Source organism: Myotis myotis, unplaced genomic scaffold (assembly GCF_014108235.1).
Source record: "Myotis myotis isolate mMyoMyo1 unplaced genomic scaffold, mMyoMyo1.p scaffold_m19_p_5, whole genome shotgun sequence".
In the NCBI taxonomy this organism is placed as follows: Eukaryota; Metazoa; Chordata; class Mammalia; order Chiroptera; family Vespertilionidae; genus Myotis; species Myotis myotis.
In genome coordinates, this window is record NW_023416357.1 from 82,987,817 (window position 1) to 83,015,388 (window position 27,572).

General features: G+C 42.3%; 1 protein-coding gene across 3 annotated transcripts in view; it reads right to left on the minus strand.

The window, feature by feature from the left end:
• Positions 1-23,057, minus strand: part of BAZ1B (bromodomain adjacent to zinc finger domain 1B) — a 78,413-nt gene extending 55,356 nt beyond the window's left edge. For 2 of the 3 annotated variants that reach the window (XM_036307951.1, XM_036307950.1), the window contains exons 1-3: positions 22,621-23,057; positions 7,842-7,958; positions 5,302-5,446 (exon numbers count right to left, since the gene is read on the minus strand). In XM_036307951.1, the coding sequence (XP_036163844.1) occupies positions 5,302-5,446; positions 7,842-7,958; positions 22,621-22,727 (369 nt within the window). In that variant the 5' untranslated portion in view covers positions 22,728-23,057. Of the gene's footprint in view, positions 1-5,301; positions 5,447-7,841; positions 7,959-11,091; positions 11,097-13,040; positions 13,054-22,620 lie in introns of those variants that run through there. The other variant, XM_036307952.1, reaches the window with a different exon arrangement.
• Between the last annotated feature and the right edge of the window lie 4,515 nt (positions 23,058-27,572).

Genomic DNA, 27,572 nt, shown 5'->3' on the forward strand with positions numbered 1-27,572 from the left:
CATTTACATAATTTACAAGTGATTCCCTGATAAGTCCAGTACCCACCGGACACAATTTTTATTGACTATATTCCCTATGCTGTCCTTTACATAAGTGATTCTGTAACTGTCAATTTGTACTTAAGCCCTTCACCTTTTCCACCCAGTAAAATATGACATCTTAAAAAATAAAATTATCACAATCTAATTTATAACTCATGTACCAATGTACTAAGCCCAAAGGGCAATCACAGCACAAACATCAGACATATGTAAAATAGTTTAAAATTTTCCATTTAATAAAGAATCTATTATAGCCAAAAACCAGTTTGGCTCAGTGGACAGAGCGTCAGCCTGCGGACTGAGGGGTCCCGGGTTCGATTCCGGTCAAGGGCATGTACCTGGGTTGCGGGCATATCCCCAGTAGGAGATGTGCAGGAGGCAGCTGATCGATGTTTCTCTCTCATCGATGTTTCTAACTCTCTATCTCTCTCCCTTCCTCTCTGTAAAAAATCAATAAAATATATTAAAAAAAAAAAAGAATCTATTATATATATGGATATCCAACAATACCAGAACCACTTATCGAAAAAACTATGTCTTCTTCACTTAACTATCTTTCAACCCCTACCAAAAATCAAGTGTGTCTCTGTGTGTGTGTGTCAATTTCTGGATGCTATACTGTTCCACATCTATTTGCTATTCTTATACCAAGTTCACACTATATCAATACTTTAAAATTTGAAGGCTCAAAATCAGACAATATTAGCTTAACTTTCTTGTGCTTCTGCAAAGTTGTTTTGGTTAGTTTTGTTTTTTGTGGGTTTTTTTTTGTATTTTGAAGTAAACTTTACAATCAGCTTGGCAATTCCTAAAAAAAACCTGCTGGGATTTTATTGCAATTGAGTTGCATCTACATTATCAACTTGGGAAGAACTGAACAAGATATACCTCCCCATTATTTAAGGTCTTCTTTAATTTCTCTCAGCAATGTTTTATAATTTTTAGGTATAAGTCATGCGTATCTTTGTCAGGTTTACTCCTAGAGTACTTCATAGTTTTTGATATTGAAATAGTATTTCTTTGTTAAATTTCAAATTGTTTGCTGCTAACACATAGACATAAATACAAATTGGTGTTCGCAAATTTATCTTGTATCCTACCACTTATTACTTCTAGAAACTTTTTAAAATATATATTTTTTAATTGATTTCAGAGAGGAAGTGAGAGGGAGAGAAATAGAAACATCAATGAGAATCATTGTTTCCAGAGTGTTAGCATCATCACATATAAGTGGAGCTGTTAAAACTGCAAATTTTTTTTTTTAAATATATTTTATTGATTTTTTACAGAGAGGAAGGGAGAGAGAGAGAGTTAGAAACATCAATGAGAGAGAAACATCGATCAGCTGCCTCCTGCACATCTCCTACTGGGGATGTGCGCACAACCCAGGTACATGCCCTTGACCGGAATCGAACCTGGGACCCCTCAGTCCGCAGGCCGACGCTCTATCCACTGAGCCAAACCGTTTTCAGCAAAACTGCAAATTTTTAAAACCTACCCAAAACTTTCTAAACCAAACCCTTAGGGAATAGGGCTCAAGAATGTATATTCATAAGTCCTCTAGTGATTTTTTTAAAAGGGGAAACATAGAGGATTGATAGACAGACCAGGTTGATAAGATTTTTTCCCTATTCTAGAGCTGATAATTAACTGGACCCACAAGTTGGCACCTGACATGAGGCTTTATTATCTCCCTGCCTGTAGTAATGGTCATATATTTAAGCCTTCTGGAGAAGAAATATTTCAAGGTCAATTATTCAGCTGCTTCCTGTTGGGCCAGCTATTATTTCCCAAGAAAGGCAGATTGAACAGGATGAAAAGTGTGTAAGAAGTGTCCCCGTATCTGCGTACAACTCTCTCAATTTATTTATCTCTTATCTATCCTCAAGTCTGTGTGTGTCTATTTTCTTTTTTCTCTTTGCCTCTTGTTTTCATTTGGTGAGCTCATGGCTATTAGTTAAGTATGTTCATCCCCATGTGTATATGTGTATGTGTGAGATTGTCAACCTATGGTGATCATACCAAACTTGAGAATAAAACTCTTATTCAAATTAGGAAAACAGTATCCACTCTATTTCTTTTTAAATAACTCATTTGTTTTGCACGCTCCTTTTTCTTAATTCAAACCTCCTCGTTAGCAACCATCAGCTTGTTCTCTGTATCTGTTTCTGTTGTTTATTCCTTTACTTTGTTTCTTTAGATTCCACATATAAGTGAAGTTTTTCTCTGTCTGACTTATTTGATTTAGGATTAATACCCTCTAGGTCGATCTATATTGTCTCAAATGGCAAGATTTCATTCTTTTTTGTTGCTAAATAATATTATTCCACTGTATATATTCACTAGACCATCTTTACCCATTCATCTACTCTAGGTTGCTTTCAGCTATTACTAATAATGCTGCACCGAACATAGGGGTACATATACATTTAGTGTTTTGTTTTCTTAAGATAAACACCCCAAAGTACAATTGCTGGATCATATGGCAACTCTATTTCTAATTTTTAAGGAATCTCCATACTGTTTTCCATAGTAGCTGCACTGATTTCCAATCCCACCAAATAATATATGAGGGTTCCCTTTTCTCCACATCCTTGCCAGCACTTATTTATTGATTTACTAGAGGCTGGTGCATGACATTCGTGCACTTGGGGGAGGGGGGGGGGAATTCCTAAGCCCGGCAGTCCAGGACCCCTTGCATTCTTTTTGCAGTCCGGGACCCCTCAGGGGATGTCCGAAGCCCACTCCCCAGGGGGAGTGGGCCTAAGCCGACAGACATCCCCTGAGGGGTCCTTAGCACTGCTGCAGAGGCAGGAGATGCTCCCACCATGGCCACTGCACTCACCAGCTGTGAGCCCAGCTTCTGGCTAAGCGGTGCTCCTCCCTGTGAAAGCACACTGACCACCAGGGGGTAGCTCCTGTGTTGAGCATCTGCCCCCTGGTGGTCAGTGCATGTCATAGTGACCGGTCATTCTGCGGTCCTGTCGATTTGCATATTAGCCTTTTATTATATAAGATTGACGACAGCCACTCTGACAGGTGCGAGGCGATATCTCATTGTTGTTTTAATTTGTATTTCCCTGATGATTAGTGATATTGAGCATATTTTCATATCTGCTGGCCATCTGTAGGTCCTTCTGTGCTTGTTTGTGTTTGTTTTTAAACGTATTTTATTCTTTTATTATTTATTTACTTTTAAGCTTCATCCAAGGATACTTTTCCATTTATTTTTAGAGAGAGTGAAAGAGAGAGGGAAAGGCTGATAGAAACATCAATGTGAGAGAAACACATCGATTAGTTGCCTCCTGCATGAGCCCTGAGCAGGGCCCAGGTCGGGGAGGAGCCTGCAACCAAGTATATGCCCTTGACTGGAATCGAACCTGAGACCCATCAGCCCGCAGGCCAACACTCTATCCACTGAGCCAAACAGGCTAGGGCTGTATGTCCTTTAACAGAAATGTCTGTTAAAGTCTTCTGCCCATTTTTTAATTGGATTGCTTGTTTTTTGGTGTTAAATTGTGTGAGTTCCTTATATATTTTTAATATTAACCCCTTATGGATGTATCATTTGCGAGTACCTTCTCCCATTAAACAGGCTGTCTTTTCATTTTGTTAATGATTTCCTTTGCTTTGCAAACTCTTTTTAGTTTGATGTAGTCCCATTTGTTTGTTTGTTTCGTTTCCCTCTCTTGAAAACATATATCCAGCCCTGGCAAGATAGTCTTCAGTTGACTGTATTATTATCAGGATGCACCAGGGTTATGAATATGATCCCTAGTTAAGGTACATACAGGAATCAACCAATGAATGCATAAATAAGTGGAACAACAAATTAATGTTTCTTTCCCTATCTCCAAAATCAATTTTAAAACACTGCGAAGAGCAATGTCAAAGAGTTTACTGCCTATGTTTTCATTGTTTTATGGGTTCAGGTCTAACATTTAAATCTTTAATCTATTTTGAGATTTTTTTTGTTTTGATTTTAAATATGTTTTTATTGATTTTTAGAGAAAGAGGAATGGAAAGGAAGAGAGAGAAACATTGAGAGCTGCTTTCTGCACGCCCTCAATTGGGGATCGAGCCTGAAACCCGGCCATGTGCCCTGACTGGGACTGGTGACCTTGGTTCGGTGCTCAAGCACTTAGCAATAATGGCCAGGTGAGTTTATTTTTATATATGGTGTAAGAAAGTAGTCCAATTTCATCTTTTTGCACTGTCTATCGTTGCCTCCTTTATTGTAGCTTAATTGACAAAATAAGCAAGGACTTATTTCTGGGCTCTCTATTCTATTTCCTTTTTCATTTGTTAAACTTCACACGAGGAAATTTTTCCCATAAAAGGATGTTGAATTCTGTCAAGTGCTTTTTTCTCCATCTACTGAGGTGGTCATGTTTTTATACTTTATTAATAAAATGTATTACAGTGATTTAGTTATGGATGTTGAACTAACCTTGCACCCCTGAGATAAATTCCATTTCGTCATAGTATATAATTCTTTTAATGAATTATTGAATCCAGTTTGCTAATATTTTGTTGAAAATTTTTGTATCTATATTCCTCAACAATATTGGCCCGTAAGTTTTCCTTTTTTTGGTAATGTCTTTATCTGGTTTTGGTATCAAGGTAATGCTGGCTTCATAAAATGAGTTTGGAAACATTCCTTCCTCTTCAATATATATATTATTTAATATATTTTTATTGATTTCAGAGAGGAAAGGAGAGGGAGAGATAGAAACATCAATGATGAGAGAATCATTGATTGGCTGCCTCCTGCACACTCCCTACTGGGGATTGAACCTGAAACCTGGGCATGTGCCCTTGGGAATGGAACCAGGCACCTATCTGTCTGCAGGCCAACACTCTATCAACTGAGTAAAACTGGCTAGTGCCTCTTCAATATTTTTAAATAGTTTAAGAATAAGTGATTTTATTTAGGCTAAAGTTTGAGAAGTACTAGCCAGTGTTAGATATTTCATTACATACAGTTGAAATCACTCGTAATTCATACAACAATGTAAACAAACCTATTTAATTATCTGAGCCTGTTTACTACCTCAACATTTCTGGGCAGAATCTGCAAGACATGTAAAATGGCTAGCCCAGTATTCTAAAATTTGGCCTTTATATTTAATACTAAGTAGAGACTTCATGTAACACAATTTTATACACACAGATATGCATTGGATAATCTATGCTCAAATCCTGATATATGGTTAGTGAATCAAATCTCATATTTTTTTAAAGAATATAGGAACTTACCTCAAAGTCACACTCTTCTCCCACAGCATATTTGGTCATGATCTCCAACCAAGCAGTATCTACTAACTTCTCTAAGGAGGCTGTGTTATGGTGAACCATTTCCAGAACAAGTTTCTCATACCAGGCAGGAAACTCTTCCTTCAAACTAAACAAATATGTTATTAATTACCAAGAAAATGCAGAAAAACCTTTCCACAGCTTTAATTCCGGTCAATGCAAACATTTCTTTAGCAAATATACAAGGCACTGGGGAATACAAAGATTAAAAACTATGTAGTACACGGGAAAAAGAACTTATAAATATCTTTGTCAGACTGACCTTTCCAGGTAAATTTTTTCATACATAAAGTGAAAATAATAGGCACATCATTACTAAGGTTGGTCATTTCTCCATTAATTTGTTTTTTGCAGTAGACGTCCTGTTTAAGGTGTGCATTATTTATTTATAGCCTTTTCCCATCTTTTTAGTTAGGATATCATAACACTTGTATTTTTATTATGTCTGAATCAATAATATGCTTTCATTCATTTAGTTTTCTAGAATTTTCATTTTATAGATAAGGAAAATAAATCAGGAAGTTAACCTGATTTATGATGGAACCATGATTTGAACTCCAATGTCCTTGCAAAGTAAAACCATGATGTACCACTTTTCACTTATTAATCTAACAAAAAAGAATTTTAATGATCATACCCAATATGGGAAAATAAATAGTGCAAAGTAACACTCATATACTGCTGATAGCCTATGTTTCAACTCTTTTAAAAAGCAGTTTGGCCGAAACTGGTTTGGGTCAGTGGATAGAGCGTCGGCCTGCGGACTGAAAGGTCCCAGGTTCGATTCCGGTCAAGGGCATGTGCCTGGGTTGCAGGCACATCCCCAGTAGGAGGTGTGCGGGAGGCAGCTGATCGATGTTTCTCTCTCATCGATGTTTCTAACTCTCTATCCCTCTCCCTTCCTCTCTGTAAAAAATCAATAAAAAATATATTAAAAAAAAAAAAAGCAGTTTGGCCCTGACTGGTTTGGCTCAGTGGATAGAGTGTCGGCCTGCGGACTGAAAGGTCCCAGGTTCGATTCCAGTCAAGAGCATGTACCTTGGTTGCGGGCACATCATCAGTGGGGAGTGTGCAGGAGGCAGCTGATCAATGTTTCAGACTCTCTATCCCTCTCCCTTCCTCTCTGTAAAAAATCAATAAAATATATATTTTTAAAAAGTAGTTTGAGCCTGGCTGGTGTAGCTCAGTGGATTGAGCTTGGTTATCTCATGGACCAAGCGGTCCCCGGGGTTCGATTCCCAGCCAGGCATATGCCTGGATTGCGGGCTTGAGGCATGCGGGAGACACCCAACTGATGTGTCTCTCATTGAACACAGTCACTCCCATTCACTTATGTATTATTATCTATGGCTATTTTTACTGTACAACCTCAGAATTAAATAGCTAAGACAAAGACCATACTAACCGACAGTTTATTGAAAAGGGTGGCCAACACCTGGTCTAGTACACTTTAAAAAGGGCATATACATAAATAATACTAATCTAAAACAGAACGATGTAAGTGACCCAAGCTAAGAAGAAACAGGCATCAGGTTAACAAACTTGACTAATAATTAGTCCTGGAGCCATAACCAGAACCCAGACCTCAACTACACCCAGTGTTCTGTTACACCAGCAAAAGAGCAGAATTATATGCTCTTTGCTTATGGGTTATCAGGAAAAGTCAGTAAGAAGTCCACAGAAAAAATTTCTATTCCAAATTCCCAAAAGGGTAATTTACATCCCTAGTTTCTATTTATTTTTTACATGTTCCTAATGCCCAATTCTGAGTGTTTTCTTTGAGAGAATACCAAAACAAGTAGGCACTTTGAATATAGACAGGAATTTTAAGACTCTTCATTCAGCCCTGGCCGGTGTGGCTGTTGGTTGAGGACTGTCACAAAAGGGCGCATGTTCAATTCCTGGTCAGGGCACTACAAGGGTTGCAGGATTGATCCCCGATAGGGGACATGTAGGAGGCAGCTGATTGATATTTTTCTCTCTCCCTCTAAAACTAGTAAGAATATATTTTTTAAAAAACCGACTCCTCATTCAACTGCCCCACTTAGATAAATGGTATTTAAATTGTGTTTATTTTTGGTAGCTGCTGTAAATACTACCTTAAATTTCAAATGACCACAAAATTTAAAAACTCTGCTTATTTGCTACCTCCATATTACTTCTAGATCATATTTGTGTCCATTGTTTAGAACCACATTTTCAAAATATTTACAGGATAAAAGTAGAGCAAGAATATTCAAAAGCCTGGTGAATTACCTAAAGTATATACATAACTATGTATTCCACACACTTTGTTACTAGCAAAATTCTACTAAGCAAAGGCACTTAGACACTAATACAGTATACTAATGTAACAAATTCCAATTTATGCCCCATAAATTTTTCCCCCCATAAATTTTAATATAAATACTGCTTTACTTTCTATGCCCCCTTTCCTAATAATGTGAAGATGGTGCTAGAAAAGCAATGTTTATATTACTCACAGTTCAGCAACTTCCTGTTCCTCCTCCCAGGCCTCCTTGTGTGTTAGCTGACTACTTCCGGTACTCTTACATGTCCAAATGCGTTCACTGTACCTCTCCAAGCGGGCTTCATACTCTCTGTTAGCAGTGGCTCAGGAAAACAATATTCAAGCAACAGAGACAACTAATCCATATTCATAAAATACTTAATTATATATAGAAAAAAACCTACAGTATCCTTTCTATGATATACATATTGAGAAGATAAAATTGAAGTTAGTTTTCAATTGGTGAATCCAAACAAGACGATTAAGACTGAAGTATGGCCAGAATAGTTTGTCGCGCTTTGCAAATAAAACATGAATAATTTAGTACAAACGTGATTTCTTCAATTCACAATTTTAGTACTCAAACAGTACTAAAAATGCGTAAGACAAACATAAAGGCAAAAAACCAAAATTTCCAATTTATTGAGAGGAAAATAAAGATTTGGGAATTGTAAGAAAAAAAAGGGTAAAATAAGACAAAAAGTCGTAAGAAATAAGAATTTAAGGTCTGTGGAGTTATTACACAACTAGAGGCCCAGTGCACAAATTTGTGCACGAGAGGGGTCCCTCGGCCTGGTCAGTGATCAGGGCCAATCAGGAGGGCGGGAGGTTGGCTAGGGGGAGGAGCCACAGGTTGGCTGGCCAGGGGGAGGGGCCGCAGGAGGTTGGCTGTGGGAGCACACTGACCACCAGAGGGGCAGCTCCTACATTGAGCGTCTGCCCCCTGGTGGTCAGTGCGCATCATAGCAACCGGTTATTCGGGCACTTAGGCATAGATACAGATATAGATATATAGATTTCAATGGTCATCAAGTTTAAGGATCAGTTTCACAGGAAGATGAGATGACAACATCAGTCTCACAGACAGTCTGGAATAACCTTGTGCATCTAATGATCCATTTACTAAAAGATTGGAAGTTTTTAGTACCTTAGGAACACCTATTGTATCTTAGGGTTTTAAAAATTCCATAAAAATCCTGCCCTAACCGGTTTGGCTCAGTGGATAGAGAGTCAGCCTGCGGACTGAAGGGTCCCAGGTTCAATTCTGGTCAAGGGCATGTACCTTGGTTGCGGGCACATCCCCAGGAGGGGGTGTGCAAGAGGCAGCTGATCGATGTTTCTCTCTCATCGATGTTTCTAACTATCCCTCTCCCTTCCTCTCTGTAAAAAAAAATCAATAAAATATATTTTAAAAAAAAATTCCATAAAAATCCTGAAAATAATTTTGATATAATATCTATCAAGTCTTTATGTTATCTACAATAACAATACATTCACCAGTCACTTAGCAGTCACTGTTCAGTCTTTATGAGATGAAAAGCACATCACAGTTTAGTGCCATGTATATAACATTCTACAACATCCCAACAGGAATTCACTATCGGCCAGCTATGTTCAAATTCAAAAAGTAGCTAATTTACTTTTATGCATAGCAAGAGATGCTAGGCTAGCAAATAAACTGACGCAACTAGAGAATTCTCTGCCAATCTCTGTACTAGGTGTACTGTTTAATAATGGCGGATTTTGTAATCAAATAAACACATAATTTCAAGATAAACATCAAAAGTGCTTTATTCAAAGTAATGTCCATCGCTAGCTACACATTTCCCCCATCTTTCAGGTAATTTGCAGATACCGTCCCAATAGAGCTTTTCTTGTTTTGAGGCAAACCATTCAGAGACCCAATTTTCCACTTCTTCGTACGTTTTGAAGTACTGCTCAGAAAGTGTGCCATCAATTGGAACAAGTGGTAATCTGAAGGAGCAAGATCTGGTGAATACGGTGGGTGGGTTAATACTTTCCAGGCAAGATCTTTTAACGTGTCTTTAACTGGTTTTAAAGTATGTGATGGTGCATTATCATGAAGCAAAATTACTTTGCTGTGTCTTCTGGCACATTCTGGTCATTTCACAATCAAAGCGTGGTTCAAATTGATTATTTGTTGTCAGTAGTGATCAGTATTAATGGTTTCACCTGGTTTTAGAAGCTCATAATACACCACACCTTCCTGATCCCACCAAACGCAGGGCATTGTCTTCTTTCCAAAGCGATTTGGCCTTGCAGTCGATGTTGATGGTTGACCTGGATCAACCCATGATTTTCTGCGTTTGGGATTCTCAAAATGAATCCACTTTTCATTGCCAGTCACAATTCGATGCAAAAAAGACTTTTTTTCATGCTGTTGAAGCAACATTTTACTGTGACTTTTTGGTTTTCCATTTGTCTGTCATTCAGTTTATGTGGCACCCATTTTCCCTCCTTTAAAATCTTCCCCATTGCTTGTAAACGATCAGAAATTATTTGCTGAGCAATGTTTAATCTTTCTGCAAGTTGTTTTTGAGTTTGACATGCATCTTCATCCAATAATGCTTGTAATTGCTGGTCTTCAAACTTTTTTGGTTGACCCAGATATTCTTTGTCTTTCACATCAAAATCATCACTTCCATCACTTTTAAAGTGTTTAAACCAGCGTTCACAAATATCTTGAGATGGAGCATGTTCACCATAAGCTCCCTGAAGTATACGATAACTTTTTCTTCAAAATAATGAATTAAAACTTCCCGCAAATGCTCTTTTTTTTGGCACAAAATTTGACAATTTTAAGCTCTATGATTATACCTTCAGCAAATTTGACATATGAAGTTTTGAAGTTTGCTGTCAATACAAAATAGCATGCATATCAACATATGTGTAACTCCATCTACTGAAAAAAATCCGCATTATTAACTGGTACACCTAGTACTTTACAAGTTACTTTATTTTATAGCAGTTGAAATAAAAGTTATTAAAAAGCTCCCTCTGTGATAGTAACTCACAACTAAACAAATAATTTCCTTTTTAATATATGAAGATTCTTGCCCTAACCGGTTTGGCTAAGTGGATAAAGTGTTGGCCTGAGGACTCAAGAGTCCCAGGTTCGATTCCGGTCAAGGGCATGTACCTTGGTTGTGGGCACATACCCAGTAAGGAGTGTGCAGGAGGCAGCCGATAGATGTTTCTCTCTCATCGATGTTTCTAACTCTCTATCCCTCTCCCTTCCTCTCTGTAAAAAAATCAATAAAAAAATATATTAATATATTTATATGAATATTCTTGGTTTTCTAGGGTTATGATCAATAACAAGGCAATCAACAGGGACAAAACAACAGAGAATCCAAAATAGTAGTTTTAACCATCTGACAAAAATGAAGCAACAAATCTATTTCCCTCACTGGGGATGATGCTAATACTTAAAGGATTAAACAAAATACAGTAACATTAAAAACCAGGAGTCAGACTTCAATCTTCCTATCTAATAAAAGAGAAACATGGTAATTAGTGTACGACTGCTACCCTTCCCATTGGCTAATCAGGGTGATATGCAAATTAACTGCCAGCCAAGATGGCGGCCAGCAGCCAGGCAGTTTGAAACTAACAGGAGGCTTGCTTGCTTCAGTGACGGAGGAAACCAATGTTCCGCGCCTGCCTTGCCGGCCTCTGAGCTTGCAGTCTGAAACAAAGTTACAAATATAGAAGCTAAACAAAACCCCAGAAACCTGCTTTCAGCCCCCCCCCCCCCCCCCCGGGATCTCAGAGCTGGAGTTGATACAGTGTTTCGATTACAGAACACAAACAAACCAGATACCTGCTTTCAGCAGCAGAGGCCTCAGAGCTGGAGTCAGAGCTAAAGCTGGCCCAGAATAAAAAGAAAAAGAAAAAAAGGAGCAGTTGGGAGCTTCAGTCACCCGCCAGCCTGAAAACGGCCCTCAGCCCCTCACCCAGACTGGCCAGGCACCCCAGTGGCGACCCCACCCTGAAGGGTGTGTGACCAGCTGCAAACAGCCATCATCCCCTCATCCAGGCTGGCGAGGCACCCCAGTGGGGACCCCCACCCTGATCCAGGACACCCTTCAGGGCAAACCAGCTGGCCCCCACCCATGCACCAGGCCTCTATCCTATATAGTAAAAGGGTAATATGCCTCCCAGCACCAGGATCAGCAGAGCCACGAGGCCTCCTGACACCAGGATCAGCGTGACAGGGGGCAGCACCCAAACCCCCTGATCGCCCTGCGGCTTTGTGTGTGACAGGGGGCGGGGCCACAACCTCCCTATCGGCCCTGCTCTGTTCGTGACAGGGGAAGGCGCCCCAACCCCCTGATCAACCCTGCTCTGTGTGTGACAGGATGTGGCGCCCCAACACCCCCCTCACGGGCCCTGCTCTGTGTGTGACGGGGTAGAGCCATAACCTCCCCATCGGCCCTGCCCTGTGGGTGATAGAGGGCGGCACCCCAAGCCCCTGATCTGCCCTGCTGTGTGTGTGACAGGGGGCGGTGCCCCAACTCCCCTATCGGCCCTACTCTGTGAGTGACGGGGGGAGCTCCCCAACCCCCTGATTGACCCTGCTCTGTGCGTGACAGGGTATGGAGCCCCAACCCCCCTGATTGGCCCTGCTCTGTGCGTGACGGGGTGGTGCCACAACCTCCCCATCGACTCTGCCTTGAGTGTGACAGGGGGTGGTGCCCCAACCCCCCAATCGGCCCTACCCTGAGCGTGACTGAAGGTGGCATCACAACCTCCCAATCCGCCCTGCTCTGTGCATGACAGGGGGCAGCGCCCCAACTTCCCAATCGGCCCTGCTCTGAGCCCGACCAGACGCTGCACCTAGGGATTGGGCCTGCCCTCTGCCACCCGGGAGCAGGCCTAAGCCAGCAGGTCGTTATCTCCCAAGGGGTCCCAGACTGCGAGAGGGCACAGGCCGGGCTGAGGGACCCCCCTTCACCCCCCCCAAGTGCACAAATTTTTGTGCACCAGGCCTCTAGTATATAATAAAACCCTAATATGCAAATTGACCAAACAGTGGAAGGACTGCTCGCTGTAACGTGCACTGACCACCAGGGGCAGACCCTCAATGCGGGGCGGTGCCAGGCCGCCAGCCAAGGTGGGTGCCAGTGGGGCACCCTGATCTCCCCACCCAGTGGTCGCCCCACAGATGGCCCTGATCGCTGGCCAGGCCTAGGGATCCTACCCTATATATTGGGAATAGTCTCTTAGGTTTAAAAATTAAAACCTGGCAAGGCTACTCCAACACTGAAAAAACAGGATGACTCAATGACATGCATGGACTCTGGGTTGCATTTTGTGGTTAGCCCTGATTCTGACCCTTATAACTGTGTAACACAGCCAATTACTTAACTTCTCTCTACTTCAGTTTTTCCACCCATAAGATGGGGGAAATGGTACTACTGCCTCAGAAGGATCATGTTATGTACTACTTCTTATAATCAGAGCAAAAAAAATGTAGTTACCCATATAACAGCAAGATGCCTTTCACCTGTATGAAAAGTATGTTCATTGGCACATGCAGTGTCCTGGATTGCAGGGGATGTCGGACTGCCAGTTTAGGCCCAACATCCCCCAAGGGGTCCCGGATTGCGAGAGGATGCAGGCCGGGCTGAAGGACACCCCCTCAACCCCTGTGCTGAATTGCATGCACTGAGCCTCTAGTATAGTCATATAAAGACAACCACTGAAAATGTATAAAAACTTATAGTCCCCTTTAGCTGTTTTGCTCTCATTTCAGTTACCCAGTCAAACCCAGTTCAAAAATATTAAGTGGAAAATTCCAGAAATAAATAATTTATGTTTTAAATCTTGTGCCATCCCATTCTATGAACCATCCCTTTTGCCCAGCGTATTCAGGCTGTATACGCTACCTGAGTGATAGTCACTTAGTAGCCAGCTGTTATCCAATGGACCATTATGGTTATCTCAGTGCTTGTGTTCAAATAACTTTAATTTTACTTATTAATGGCCCCAAAGCACCAACAATAATGTTACTGGCAAATCAGATATGCCAAAAAGAAGCCTTAGACTTTATCAAGATATATATATACACAAAAAAAGCATGATATATATAGGGTTCAGTACTGTTTCAATATTTCGGTACTTTTTCAAATACAGTATTGGGGGGGGGGGGTTTGGAACTAATCCCCTACGGATAGGGTGAACTACAGTAAAGGAAAAAAAAGGCAATAGCATGGCCTCTGTTATCATAACTATAATGGTATTTTTATATCATAACTAACAAGATGGACGTTTTATTTTTGTTTGCCTGTCTGCACTTGAGGAGTGGAGGTAAAATAAAGACAATCAGTAAGTGAATTTATTTAAACAAACAAAATGTTTAGCAGTTTAATAGTTACTTAGCAACACTGAAGAAATTCACTGAGAAATCAGGGAGAATGTAAATGATATTAACAAATATATCCTAAAGAGAGAACATTGTCCTAGCTGGTGTGGTTCAGGTGGTTGGAGCATCATCCCATACACCAGTGATGGTGAACCTGTGACACGCAAACTCATTTTTTTGGTTGATTTTTCTTTGTTAAATGGCACTTAAATATATAAAATACATATCAAAAATATAAGTCTTGCCAAACCGGTTTGGCTCAGTGGATAGAGCATCAGCCTGTGGACTGAAGGGTCCCAGGTTCGATTCCGGTCAAGAGCATGTACCTTGGTTGCGAGCACATCCCCAGTGGGGGGCGTGCAGGAGGCAGCTGATCGGTCTCTGTCATTGATGTTTCTGGCTCTCTATCCCGCTCCCTTCTTCTCTGTATAAAAATCAATAAATTTCTATCGGTGACAAGGCACCAGAGTTAAGTTAGGGTTTTTCAAAATGCTGACACGCCGAGCTCAAAAGGTTCGCCATCACTGCCATACACCAAAAACTTGTGGGTTTGATTCCTAGTCAGGGTGTGGTATATAGGGAGACAACTGATCAATGTTTCTCTCACATTGATGTTTCTCTCTCTCTGTCTCTCACTCTTCCTTCCCTTCTAAAATCAATAAGCATGTCCTCGGATGAGGATTAAAAAAAAAAAAAGAGAACATTTTCTTTTATTAGTTATTTTTAAAAGTAGGAATAATGTGCCCAGTCCAGTCTTCTTGATCTAGACCAGAGGTGGGGAACATGTGGCCCGGGGTCATGTAAGGCCCACCCACAAAATCATTAGGTCTGACCCTACCAAGGCATTAGGGTTGAGTTAATTAAATGTATGATCAAAGCCCTAGCCCAGTGATGGCAAATCTTTTGAGCTCAGCATGTCAGCATTTTGAAAAACCCTAACTTAACTCTGGTGCCATGTCACGTATAGAAATTTTTTTGATATTTGCAACCATAGTAAAACAAAGATGTATATTTTTGATATTTACTTTATATATTTAAATGCCATTTAACAAAGAAAAATGAACCAAAAAAATGAGTTTGCGTGTCACCTCTGACATGTGTGTCATAGGTTCGCCATCACTGCCCTAGCCGGTTGGGCTCAGTGGACAGTGTTGACCTGCGGACTGAAGGGTCCTGGGTTCAATTCCAGTCAAAGGCACATACCTCGGATGCAGGTTCCTCCCTGACCCAGGCCCTGGTCGGGGTTCATGTTTCTTAATATTTCTGTCTTTCCCCCTCTCTTCCACTCTCTCAAAATAAAAAAAAATCAATGGAAAAATATCCTTGGGTGAGGATTAAAAACAAAAAATATTTGGGAAGTAGTACCCGATAGAGAAAGTGAGCAGTGGTGGCCGCTGGTTGTGCGGCAGGGCATGAGGCGAAAAAAAAAAAAGATTCTCCTTGGTCTTCTCATTTACAGGTTAAGGCTACCTTTCCAGATAGTCCAATAGCTAAGTCACCAGTTTCCAAGAGCATTTGCACCACTTATGGAAAACGCTGGATCCATGTACACCAGATGTCCTTGGCAACTCATCCCACCATCCCCTGCACAAAATTTGCTGCACCAGAAGACTATGAAGCCAACCACTGAGCTTCTTTTCATTACCAATCCTATATAATATCCTATATAATAAAGATGTAATATGCAAATGGTCGTTAAGCCTTGTAGCATGACAACCGACCTAATAACAACCGGATCACGGATCAGCAGGAGGGTGGGGCAGCGAGCTACAAGTGGGCAGCAGAGAGCTACAGGAGGGGGCAGAGTAGCAAGCTATGGGGGGAGGGGGGACAGGGGGCGGAGAGCTACAGGAGGGCAGCAGCGAGCTACTGGCGCACAGATTCATGCGCAGGGCTACTAGTTAGATATAATATCCCTGACAACAAAACAGAGGACACAAGTGTTTCTTCACAGTATCACGGCCAGTTGAGACCACGCTAAAAAAATCCACTTGCCTACATGAGGACCCCTTCTCTTCTTGGGTAGCCAGGACTTAAAGGAGAGACCCTGACCTGAGCCACTGGGAGCCTTTCCCCAACTCTGTGGCTGAATAAACCAACAGCTTTGTATATGCAAAAAAAAAAAAAAAGTTTGACCAAATATAACAAGTTAATTTTTAAGTTGATAATTTTGTATGGTCCGTGAATGTTATAAATATACAAATGGCCCTCCTGATCAAGACCTATATAGTCAACAACATAGCAGTACCACCTAGATACCTCATAATGCCTCAAACCCAACTGTTTCTAAACTAAATTCTTATTACCCCACCTCATCCTCCTCAACTTGCTACTTTAACAGATAATTCCAGTCTCACTGAATGGCCCTAGTGCCCTAATCAGAAATGAGGGAATCATCCTCATTTCTTCAGTCCCCAACTGCAGCCACTTACACATTTCTCGTCAGTCCTTGCCAATAGCAAACAGAGCCATTAACAAATCCAGCCTCTGATCTTCATTTCTCACCCAGGCAAAATATTTTAATTGGCTACACTGGTAATCCTCTTTTCTGGTGCTCTGTGTGTGCTTCTCACCCTAACTTCCTTTTTTCTCAATCTTGCTTGTTTTTAAACCCATTTCTTCTGATTACTTTAAAAACTAAGTTGGTTCAAATATTGTCCCAATACCCAAAAGTTGTGGGTTCAATGGTCAGGGCACATACAAAAATCAACCAGTGAATGCAGAAATAAGTGGAACAAATCGATGTTTCTCTCTCGTCCTTCCCCTTTCTCTAACTCATTTTTTTAAACATATATTCTTATTGATTTCAGAGCGAGGAAGGGAGATAGAAACATCAATGATGAGAATCACTGATCGGCTACCTCCTGCACACCTCCTGCTGGGGATCATGCCTGAAATCTGGTCATGTTCTCTGACAGGTTATCAAACTGGAGCTTCCTGGTTCATGGGTCAACACTCAACCAGTGAGCCATACCAGCCGGGCTCTAAAATCAATTTTTTTTTAAAAGGCTAAAACTGAAATACCTACAACACGCCTTAACAATGGGTATTTTTAAATTTATATAATTTTGTTCTGGTTACTATTCTGACTAATGTTCAAAGAAAGCAAGAGGAAAAAATGAAAATGAAAGGAGAAAAGGCTGACTAGAAGGATATTGAGACAGCTGCCTCTAAATCCTATTTCAGATTTTAGGTTACCAAAATAAGTCACTCACTCTCAAATAACCATTCAGAGCAAATGCCAATTGATGTTTTTTATGTTCCAGCTACTGCTGCACATATAATTGCAGAGAAAATGTCAATGCAGTTCTCCAAAGGTTGTATAAACTATAAATGATAAGATATTTTCAAGTCCTAGACTATCTCATTATGCATCTCCTTTTCATGAGTGCAAGGGCTACCTCTCCCTACAATATGCTGCTTCTTTGTTCTTTCACCTTGTAAGAATCGTTTCTCTCAATAAAGTACTTGAGCCCTGACCAGTTTGGCTTAGTGGTTAAAGCCTCAGCCCACAAAGGGTCTTGAGTTCAATTCCTCGTCAAGAGAACATACATTGGTTACAGGTTCCCCAGCCCTGGCAAGGGCGCTTGTGGAAGGCATGTCTCTCTCATGATATTTCTCTCCCTCCCCCACCTTCCACTCTCTCTAGGAATCAATGGGAAAAATATCCTCAGGTGAGGATTAAAACAAACAAATAAATAAACAAATAAATAAATTGAGTGAGTGAGTGAGGGAATGAGTGAAGGAAGAAAGGAAGGAAGGATTTGCTAGCCTGAAAGGAAATGGCCCAGAAAAGTATGGAGGTTAAATAAGCACAACTATAACCCTAAGAGTTCTAAGTGAGATGACAAAGTACCAAGTCAAGATTTGCTTTTTATCCTATTTTTTTCTCTTTGGACTAAGTTTGTCATTATGTTAAAAATAACTCTAGCCAGAGTTGCTCAGTGGTGAGAGTGTAGAGTGTCTGTCCAAGCACCAAAGGGTCACAGGCTCGATCCCCGGACCCACCAGTGTGGGAGGCAACCAACAGATGTCTCTCTCTCACATTGATGTCTCCCTCTCTCTCTCCCTCCCCCCTTCCACCTTTTCTAAAAGTCAATAGAATGCCCGGCTGGCATGGCTCAGTGGTTGAACGTTGACCTATGAACCAGGAGGTCAGGGTTCGATTCCCAGTCGGGGCACATGCCCGGGTTGCTGGCTTGATCCCTGGTGTGGAGCATGCAGTAGGCAGCTTATCAATGATTCTCATCATTAATGTTTCTATCTTTTTCTCCCTTTCCCTCTTGAAATCAATAAAACAAATATATGTAAAAAATCAAAGTCAATAGAAAACTGAAAAATAAAAATAGTAACTCTAGCCCTGGGCAGTGTGTCTCAGTTGGTTGGAGCACTGTCCCATACACCAAAAGGTGGTAGGTTCGATTCCCAATCAGGGCACATACCCAGGTTTTTAGGATCCCTAGCCAGGATGCAACCCATAAATGTCTCTGTCTCTGTCTCTCTCTCCCTCCCTCCCTTCCTCTAATAAAATAAATCACTCTAATGTGGTATAGCTTGTTACTTTAAAGAAATTAAATTATAGAAGTTAACATAAGAGCTCAGTATTCCACTGTCCAATGAGAGCCTGTCTTGCAACTTCAACTCTTAAAACATGCTCTCTAGCCCCATTTGTATAGCTCAGTGATTGAGAGTTGACTTGTAAACCAGGAGGTCACTGGTTTGATTCCCAATCAGGGCACCTGTCCAGGTTGCAGGCTCAATCCTCAGTAGGGGGCGTGCAGGAGGATTCTCTCCCATCATAGATATTTCTAGCCTTCTCTCCCGCTCTCCCTTCCTCTCTCTAAAAAACAAACAAACAAACAAACAAAAAACGCAACATGCTCTAGTCATGGTTTTCCAGGCAAGCAAGTTATTCTGGCCATATTCTAATAGCCCTCCCTCATTACATCAGCTAAAAGTTCTCATATATTGATGCAGCAAAAAATGAATAACCCAGTTGTTTCTAGGCTTTAGAAACTAAGATAGTTAAAGCAATACAACAAAACTATTAACCTACGACAGGCTGCTTGTAGGTTCAGTTCCTCCTTAAAACCCACCTTGACTTAAATACAGTCAATGTAACACACTACTGTCAAATAATCACATCAAGAATTGATTCTGATAGATCCTGGCCGGGTAGTTGAGTTTGTAAAGCATCGTCCCCATAAGCCAAGATTACTGGTTCCATCCCCAGTCAGGGCGCATACAAGAATCAAATGAAATGGTGATGGCAAAAGACATGACTTGGGTGATAAACACACAATACAATACAGAAATGATGTATTATAGAATTGCACACCTTAAATCTATATAATTTTATTAACGAATATAACCCAAGTAAATTCAATAAAAAATAGAAAATTAAAAAGAAAAAGAATCAACCCAGCTGATGTGGCTCAGTGGTTGAGCGTTCAATTCCAAGTCAGGACACACGCCCAGATTGCAGGCTTGATCCCCAGTAGGAGGCATGTAGGAGGCAGCCGGTCAATGATTCTCTCTCATCATTGATGTTTCTCTCTCTCCCTCTCCCTTCCTCTCTGAAATCAATAAAAAAATACATTTTTTCTAATCAAGCAATGAGTGTGTGAATGGGTGGAGCAACAAATCAATGTCTCTCTCCCTCTGTCTCTCTTTAAAATCAGTAAGTAAATTAACTAAAAGTATTCTGATAAAGTGAATTTTCCCAACTAAGATTTTCCCAACTACTGTCCTGCCTGAAGTACTTCAGTAGGGAGTTATGTAGCACAGATTCAAAGACACAGTAAAAAAAACATAATCATCAATACAGAACACCCAGTCATTAAATGTGTGCATCATTCACAACTACCACTGTAAATTTAATTAAGATGTATAATAATGCTTTTAAGAACATACCAACACTCACAGCTTTAAGTCAATAAATCATATAAATTTGTTATAAAATATACGTGCAATCAAAAGGTAGTACTTAGAAGAAAACTACTCAAATCCTATTAAAAACATAATTATAAACATAATTAAGAACTGGAAATTAGAGTATCTCAAATGCAGCTGAAACCCAACCACATACTTGTTCTCCTCTAAGAAATCCCTAATAGCCTAATAAAGAAATATGCCAACCTGCTGAACACAAAATACAGTAGTTTAAAAACCCTCCTAAAGTGTTTCCACTGTAGACACTCCCAAGTGAGCAATATACCCCCAATATGTAACACAATTTATGAATTCCTTTGTTAAAAGGGTTCTACAAATACTGGTACAGGAATTTTTTATTAAACACATACCATTAAGTTTCAACCTTCAGTTTTTAAAAGGAACACTTCATATTTATCATTATATGTCAAAGATTTTAGTAAATTATATGAAAAAGCCTGTGCTGCCAGTTCTAAATTAGCTAGTCACAGCCACTTTACATGGCTCAGTACTTAAAGGACTTAGAATTTGTCTCTTCTCTATCTATCATGTTTCTTATACTCCTTTAGAATCATACCTGAAAAATTAACAGCTGATAATATTAGTGTGAGGAATCAACTGCTCAAAAGATGGCATTTGAAAAGGATATGGCAGATTCCCACAAGTAATTTTTCACTCTATCAATGTTTGGTATGTTGTTTTTTTTAAAAGTAGGGCAACCTTAGAAGAATATTACATTTAGTAGAACTCAGTACTTCTCCAAAACAATCTGAAAGTCTTAACAGGACAATAAAAAGAACCAGATTAGGATCCCCACCCCTCCCTTAAATGGACCTTATCCTTTTTTTTTTAATATATTTTATTGATTTTTTACACAGAGGAAGGGAGAGGGATAGAGAGTTAGAAACATCGATGAGAGAGAAACATCGATCAGGTGCCTCTTGCACACCCCCTACTGGGGATGTGCCTGCAACCAAGGTACATGCCCTTGACCAGAATCGAACCTGGGATCCTCCAGTCCGCAGGCTGACTCTCTATCCACTGAGCCAAACCGGTCAGGGCATGGACCTTATCTTATACCACAAACTGACACAAAAGTGGACTAACATCATTAAAAAGGAGTATCATTCCATGGTTTTAACTTAGGTACAGGGATGAGGTAGGAAAAGCACTGGATTCTACTCCTGACTCTCATCATTTACAGTGTGTGTCAATCTCAATTCTCTGGGACCACCTGGCAAAGCAGGCAGAAGAACCTAAACATTTCCAAGACTCATTCAGCTCTAAGATGCTATAATTATATTTCAAGAGCCTTCCTACAGCATGGACTCACTTTCCAGGTTTCTTTTTATATGTAAACACCCAATAGTCACAAACTGCAATCAAACACGAATGAAATTATCCTGTAAATTCTTACATTAGCCCTGGCCGGGCGGCTCAGTTAGTTGGAGCGTTCCTCTGGTACACCAAAAGGTGTCGGGGTTCCGATCCAGGTCAAGGCACATGCCTAGGCTGCAGTTGATCCCTAGTACCTACCGGCACATACAGGAGGCAATGTTTCTCTCTCTCTCCCTCTCTCAAATCAATTAAAACATATCCTCGGGTGAAGATTTTTTTTAAAGTACATTAAAGAAGTGAACAAAAAGAAATGAAATCAAATTATATCCCTCACCTGGGCACTTCCTCCTCTGTACAAAAGCAAGCAGAAACTACAAGAAATCAAGTCCTACCACAGGGAAAGGGCGGACAAAACTAAATACATTAGCCTTCTTGAAGCTTTCTGTACATTAAAGAAAGGTTGATTCAAAGATTTTTTTTTTTTTTTTACACATAAGCGTCGAAAGGACTCAACTGGCATCCATTAAAAAATAATAATAGAAGTTGTACAACTTTTAACCAAAAAACTAAGCCTGTTCAAGGAAACAATGATTAGAGATGATGCTTCGTATATAAAACATCAGCCTCGTGATCTTAAGTTACAACATAAAAACTCTATGTCTTGGTATCTATTTTTTAATTTTACTTAAAAACAATCACCGATCTCCTAAGTCGTCAAAATTCCAAACCTGTGCACGGATAGGGAAAGACATCAGCTCCTCCAAAGTAACTCTCCTTCCTTCCCCTCCGAGTGTGGAACTTTATCCTTGGTTTCGTGCCTCACGGCTCTGTCACCTCAAGTCCACCAGGAGAAAAACACACGCGCCCCCGCAGAGATGGGGTAAAACGCAGTCGACTTGGACGAGCCAGATCACGAGGCCACATGGGTACCATTTTAAAAACTTCACTTGAAGGTTTAATTTAAAAAAAAAAAAAAAAGGAAACCCCGCTCTCTGTGGTACACGGGTCTACTCTAAAGCCAACCCCAGGGGGTGTGGTGGTGGGGGTCGCTCCTCGACGGCGAGGCCCGGGGACAAAGTGCGGTGCCGGGGAATGGATGGAGGGCGCGGGGCTCTGTAGCGCCCGGTACGGCGCCGGTCCTCACCCCCGCCGCCCGCTTCCCCGCCCAGAGCCGCGGGCTCGGACTCACGGTGTAGGCCCGCGGGCATCGGCACGCTGACAGCTGCCCCCCCGCGCGGGGCTGCGTGGCCCCCGGTCCGACGAGCCCCCGGCCCACCCCGCGAGCGGCCAGGCTGGCGCGGCTGGAAAAGGATACTCCCGGGTGCGGAAGGCCTCCTGAGTGTGCGCGATAGTGAAGAGCGGCTCTTCGCCGGGAAGCGGCTTCACCAGCGGGAAGGGCTTGCGGCCCAGCAGCGGCGCCATCGCGGCGGCGGCAGCAGCAGCAGCGGCGGAGACAGCGGCTGCTCCGCGAGCCCGCGGCGCAACACTAGGCCCCGCGGCCCGGAGCGAGCCAGGCTCCCGGGAGCAGTGTGGGGGAGGGGAGGGGTGAGAGGGCGGCGAGAAATCAGCTCCCTCGCTGGTGGCGCGGCCGCGCGAGGGCCAAGGAACGGGACGCAAGGACGCAGAATTCCCACGCACACCGCGGCGCAGGCTGGCAGCCTCCAGCCAACCTTCGCTCCTGGTCCCCGCGTTCGGCAGTCACGACTCCACAGCTGCACAGGAGGAAATTATTGAAAAATGGCGGGAGATTCCCCTCCTCCCCACCCCCCGCCCGGCCAAGACACACACTAACTTGCTCTCCTGTGGCGCCGGTGGCGAATGCTCCAATAGGCGGAGAGCTAGCCAGCGCTCACAGCCTATTGGCTGAGAGGAACTGCCGCTCTGCGCTTGGATCCAGCCCCCTTCCCCGACTGCGTAGTTGGGTTGCAACGCACTAGAGGGCAGTATGAAGAGGTGAAAGGTCACGTTATGTAAGCACCGGTGACTGGCGTGCAGGCCTCCAGCAGTGGAGTTGAAAGTGGGAGGTAGCGGAGAACCGAAAAGTCGGAAATTCAAGGAGGTGAGACAAGAGAAGCCTTCTAACACATACAGACACTACGCCATCTGTGACACTGACGGCGACACCGACATCCGGGCATCACTGTCCGTGTGGTGCGCTGGAGGGGGGAAGGGGAGCGCGCGACCAGGGGCTTTGTCTTTCCACTTGTGCTCCGCCCCCTTCTTAAAGGCGCCGCGCTCAGCCACGCCCGGAGATGCGCGCGTGGAGCGGATGGGAAGAGGGTTTGGCGGGAAGTAACCCCAAGACCTTGTCCAAGCAAAGGTTCTACTGAAGGACAACTTGAGCCCAGCCTTGCTCACCCCAGAGTTTACTGCTGGATGAGAGTGTGGTTGAGACCTGGATATTGGTATGGTGCTACTTAGGGCTTGCTGGAAAGGATAAAATATGGAATCTCTCGGAAAAATGTTCTAAAGGACATACTTATTAAAGAGACATCCATCCCTTCAAATCATAATTACTAGCACCTACAAGGTTCAGGGCCCTGTGTTAGACTCCCCTGAAAAAGTAAGAGATAAATAATAGTTGTAAGTGATGAGTGCTGACCAAAGTAAGAAGACAGCAGTAACTGCCTGGAAATGAGGACATTTAAGCTGCTTCTCCATGCAGACTATGCCCACATCGTCCAAAGTCTGTTTGGGTGTTCAATGCAATCAGAAACACACTGACTATAATTTTCTCCCCATTAAATTGTCTCCCTTGGTTCAGAGATCTTCAGTGGCCCCAGAACATCCTTCGCAGCCTACTCAACAGGAATAGACTGCTGGGTGTCCGGGAATGCAGCATGCCAATACCAGATTTTTTCCTCCTTTTTTTTCACCTTGAGGTGAGAAGAATACCCCCAGGAAAAGATAAGTGCTAAATCAGACAGCCACTTCTATGAAGCCTTCTCTGATCACCTAGCAGAAAAGGAAGGTCGTCTTCCTTGAGTAGCCATTTCCTCTAAGAGGATCAGGTTTCTTCTCAGGAGATACGGTATTTGAGTTGATTGTAAAAAGGTAAGTTGCACTGGACTAGACAAAGAAATGAGACACAAACATTGTAGGCAGAGGGAGCAGCAGGGCAGACTTGGTAAATTCAGGACATGTGCCTAAAACATAGGGGTTTTGCCCTAACCAGTTTGGCTCAGTGGATAGAGCGTCGGCCCGTGGACTCAAGGGTCCCAGGTTCAATTCCGGCCAAGGGCAGGTACCTTGGTTGCGGGCACATCCCCAGTAGGGGATGTGCAGGAGGCAGCTCATCGATGTTTCTCTCATCGATGTTTCTAACTCTCTATCTCTCTCCCTTCCTCTCTGTAAAAAATCAATAAACTATATTTTAAAAACAAAACAAAAACATAGGGGTTTTGAGGCAAAAAAATATCAAGAGATGGAAGTGGGAAAAGAAGTGTGATCCCCTTGGCCACAGCATGTGATGGTTGGAGTGACCACTTAGAAGAGAACTGCAGTTGTTTGTGGCAGGGACACCAAGGGCCTCAAATGTAACAAGATCAGTGGAGACCAGCAGACAGATTTGAGAGGCACAGGCTGGATGACTAATGGGATAGACATTTGAAGGACTAGATAGCTAAGAGCTGACTACACACAATAAATACTCCAAAAACATTAAGAAAAACAAAACAAAAATTAAAAAACAAATATTTGGAAAATACTGATATTTCAAAAACATCTAATTGCCCACAAGAATGGGTACCATAATCATTTCAGCACTTGGGCCCAAAATGGGCTGGAGTCCAGCCCTGGTGTTGGTAGAGCTCTAGACTGGGAGACTCAATGAGCTCACTGGAGAGCCATCCAGAACACAGTTGGAATGTTTGAAGCTAGAGTTGTAGTTTTGTAAGGATGGGTTGTCAACTAGAGCCCCAAAATGAGTTAATAAGGGCCTCCCCAAATAAAGAACAGTGCTTATTTTGGAGAGGTGGGATTATGGTTGGTTTTCTTTTTTGTTTTCTATAGTGATTATATATTTACAATATAAAAAACAAACAAGCCTTTAATATGACTCTTGCTTGGTGTATGTCCTCTATTTGTGTGTCTCAAATTTATAAACAATGGAACTGATTAACACAGTATTTTAACATTTGTACTGAAGATATCAAAAAAAGGGAGCCCATGCCCTAGCTGGTTTGGCTTAGTGGATAGAGCCTCAGCCTGCAGACTGAAGGGTCCCGGGTTTGATTCCAGTCAGGGGCACATGCCAGGGTTGTGGGCTTGTTCTGAGCACCATGAGCTAGGACTCCCCTTTATCCCATATAATAAAGAGGTAATATGCAAATTGACCATCACTCCAGCTCACAAGATGGCCACCCCCATGTGGTCAAAGATGGCCTGCAAGGGAGGGCAGTTGGGGGCAACCAGGCCCGGTTGCACAAAATTTGTGCGGGGGGGGGGGGGGGGGGGGGCGCTGTCCCTGAGCCCAGCCTGCACCCTCTCCAATCTGGGACCCCTCAAGGGATGTCTGACTGCCCGTTTAGGCCAGATCCCACAGGGCAGTCGGACATCCCTCTCATAATCCAGGACTGCTGGCTCCCAACCGCTTGCCTGCCTGCCAGCCTGATCGCCCCCTAACCACTCCCCTGCCAGCCTGATCAACGCCTAACTGCCCTCTCCTGCCAGCCTGGTCACCCCTAACTGCCCTCCTGCAGGCCTGGTTGCCCCCAACTGCCCTTCCCTGTTGGCCATCTTTGACCACATGGGGGCGGCCATCTTATGTGTTGGAGTGATGGTCATTTGCATATTACCTCTTTATTATATGGGATAAAGGGGAGTCCTAGCTCATGGTGCTCAGTGGTTAGAGTGTGGGCTTGTGCACCAAAGGATTGGGGGTTTAATTCCTGGTCAAGGGCATGTTGCAGTTCACTCCTCCCACCCCCTGCAACTCAGGGCGTGTGTGGGAGGCAACCAGTGTCTGTGTCTCTGTCACATTGATGTTTCTCTCCCCCCTAGTCTCCTCCCCATTTCCCTCCCTTCCACTCTGAAAAACAATGGAAAAATTATCTTCTAGTGAGGATTAACAAAACAATAAATAAAAAGGGAGAGACTAAGTTAATGCAGGTACCAGTTTTCTGTTCTAATACTTTCATTGACTCTTTTAAAAGATTGATTTGAAAGAGAGAAACATGGATTTCCACTTATTTATGCTTTCATTAGTTGATTCTTTTATGTGCCCTGAACAGGGTTCAAACTGCAACCTTGGCATATCCAGACAATACTCTAACCAGCTGAGCTACCCTGCCAGGGCCTCAATGACTTTTTTTTTAAATTTATTGTTGACAGTATTACAGATGTCCCCTATTTCCCCTCCTTTGCTGTCTTCCACCCAGCCCCTGCCCAAACCCAGGCCTTCCCCACACTATTGTCTGTGTCCATAGGCTATGCCTATATGCATTTGTGTTCTTTAGTTAATCTCTTCCTGGCCCCTCCACCCCCATCCCCTCTGAGATCTGTCAGTCTGTTCTGTGCATCTATGTCTCTGGACCTATTTTGTTGATAGTTTATTTTGTTCATTAGATTCCACATGTAAGTGAGATCATGTGATATTTGTCTTTAACTGGTTTATTTCACTTAGCACAATAATCTCCAGTTCCATCCATGCTGTCACAAAGGATATGAGCTCCTTTTTTTTAATTTTTAAAATATATTTTTATTTATTTCAGAGAGGAAGGGAGAGGGAGAGAGAGAAACATCAATGATGAGAGAGAATCACTGATTGGTTGCCTCCTACACACCCCTTATGGGGATTGAACCCGAAACCCTGGCATGTGGGCAGGAATCAAACTGTGATCTCCTGGTTCATAGGTCGACGTTCAACCGCTGAACCACACCGGTTAGGCATGAGCTCCTTTTTTACAGTCGCATATTATTCCGTTGTGTAAATATACTACAGCTTTTTTATCCACTCATCTACTGATGGGCACTTGGACTGTTTCCAGATCTTAGCTTTTGTAAATAATGCTGCCCTGAACATAGGAGTGCATATATTCTTTCTGATTTCTAATTGGTATTACAGGATTCTTAGGATATATTCCAAGAAGTGGGACCACTGGGTCAAATGGCAGTTCCATTTAAAAAAAATTTTTTTTAAATATATTTCTTTATTGATTTCAGAGAGGAAGGAAGAGGGAGAGAGAGATAGAAACATCAATGATGTGAGAGAATCATTGATCGGCTGCCTCCTGCATGCCCCCTACTGGGGATCGAGCTGACAATCCA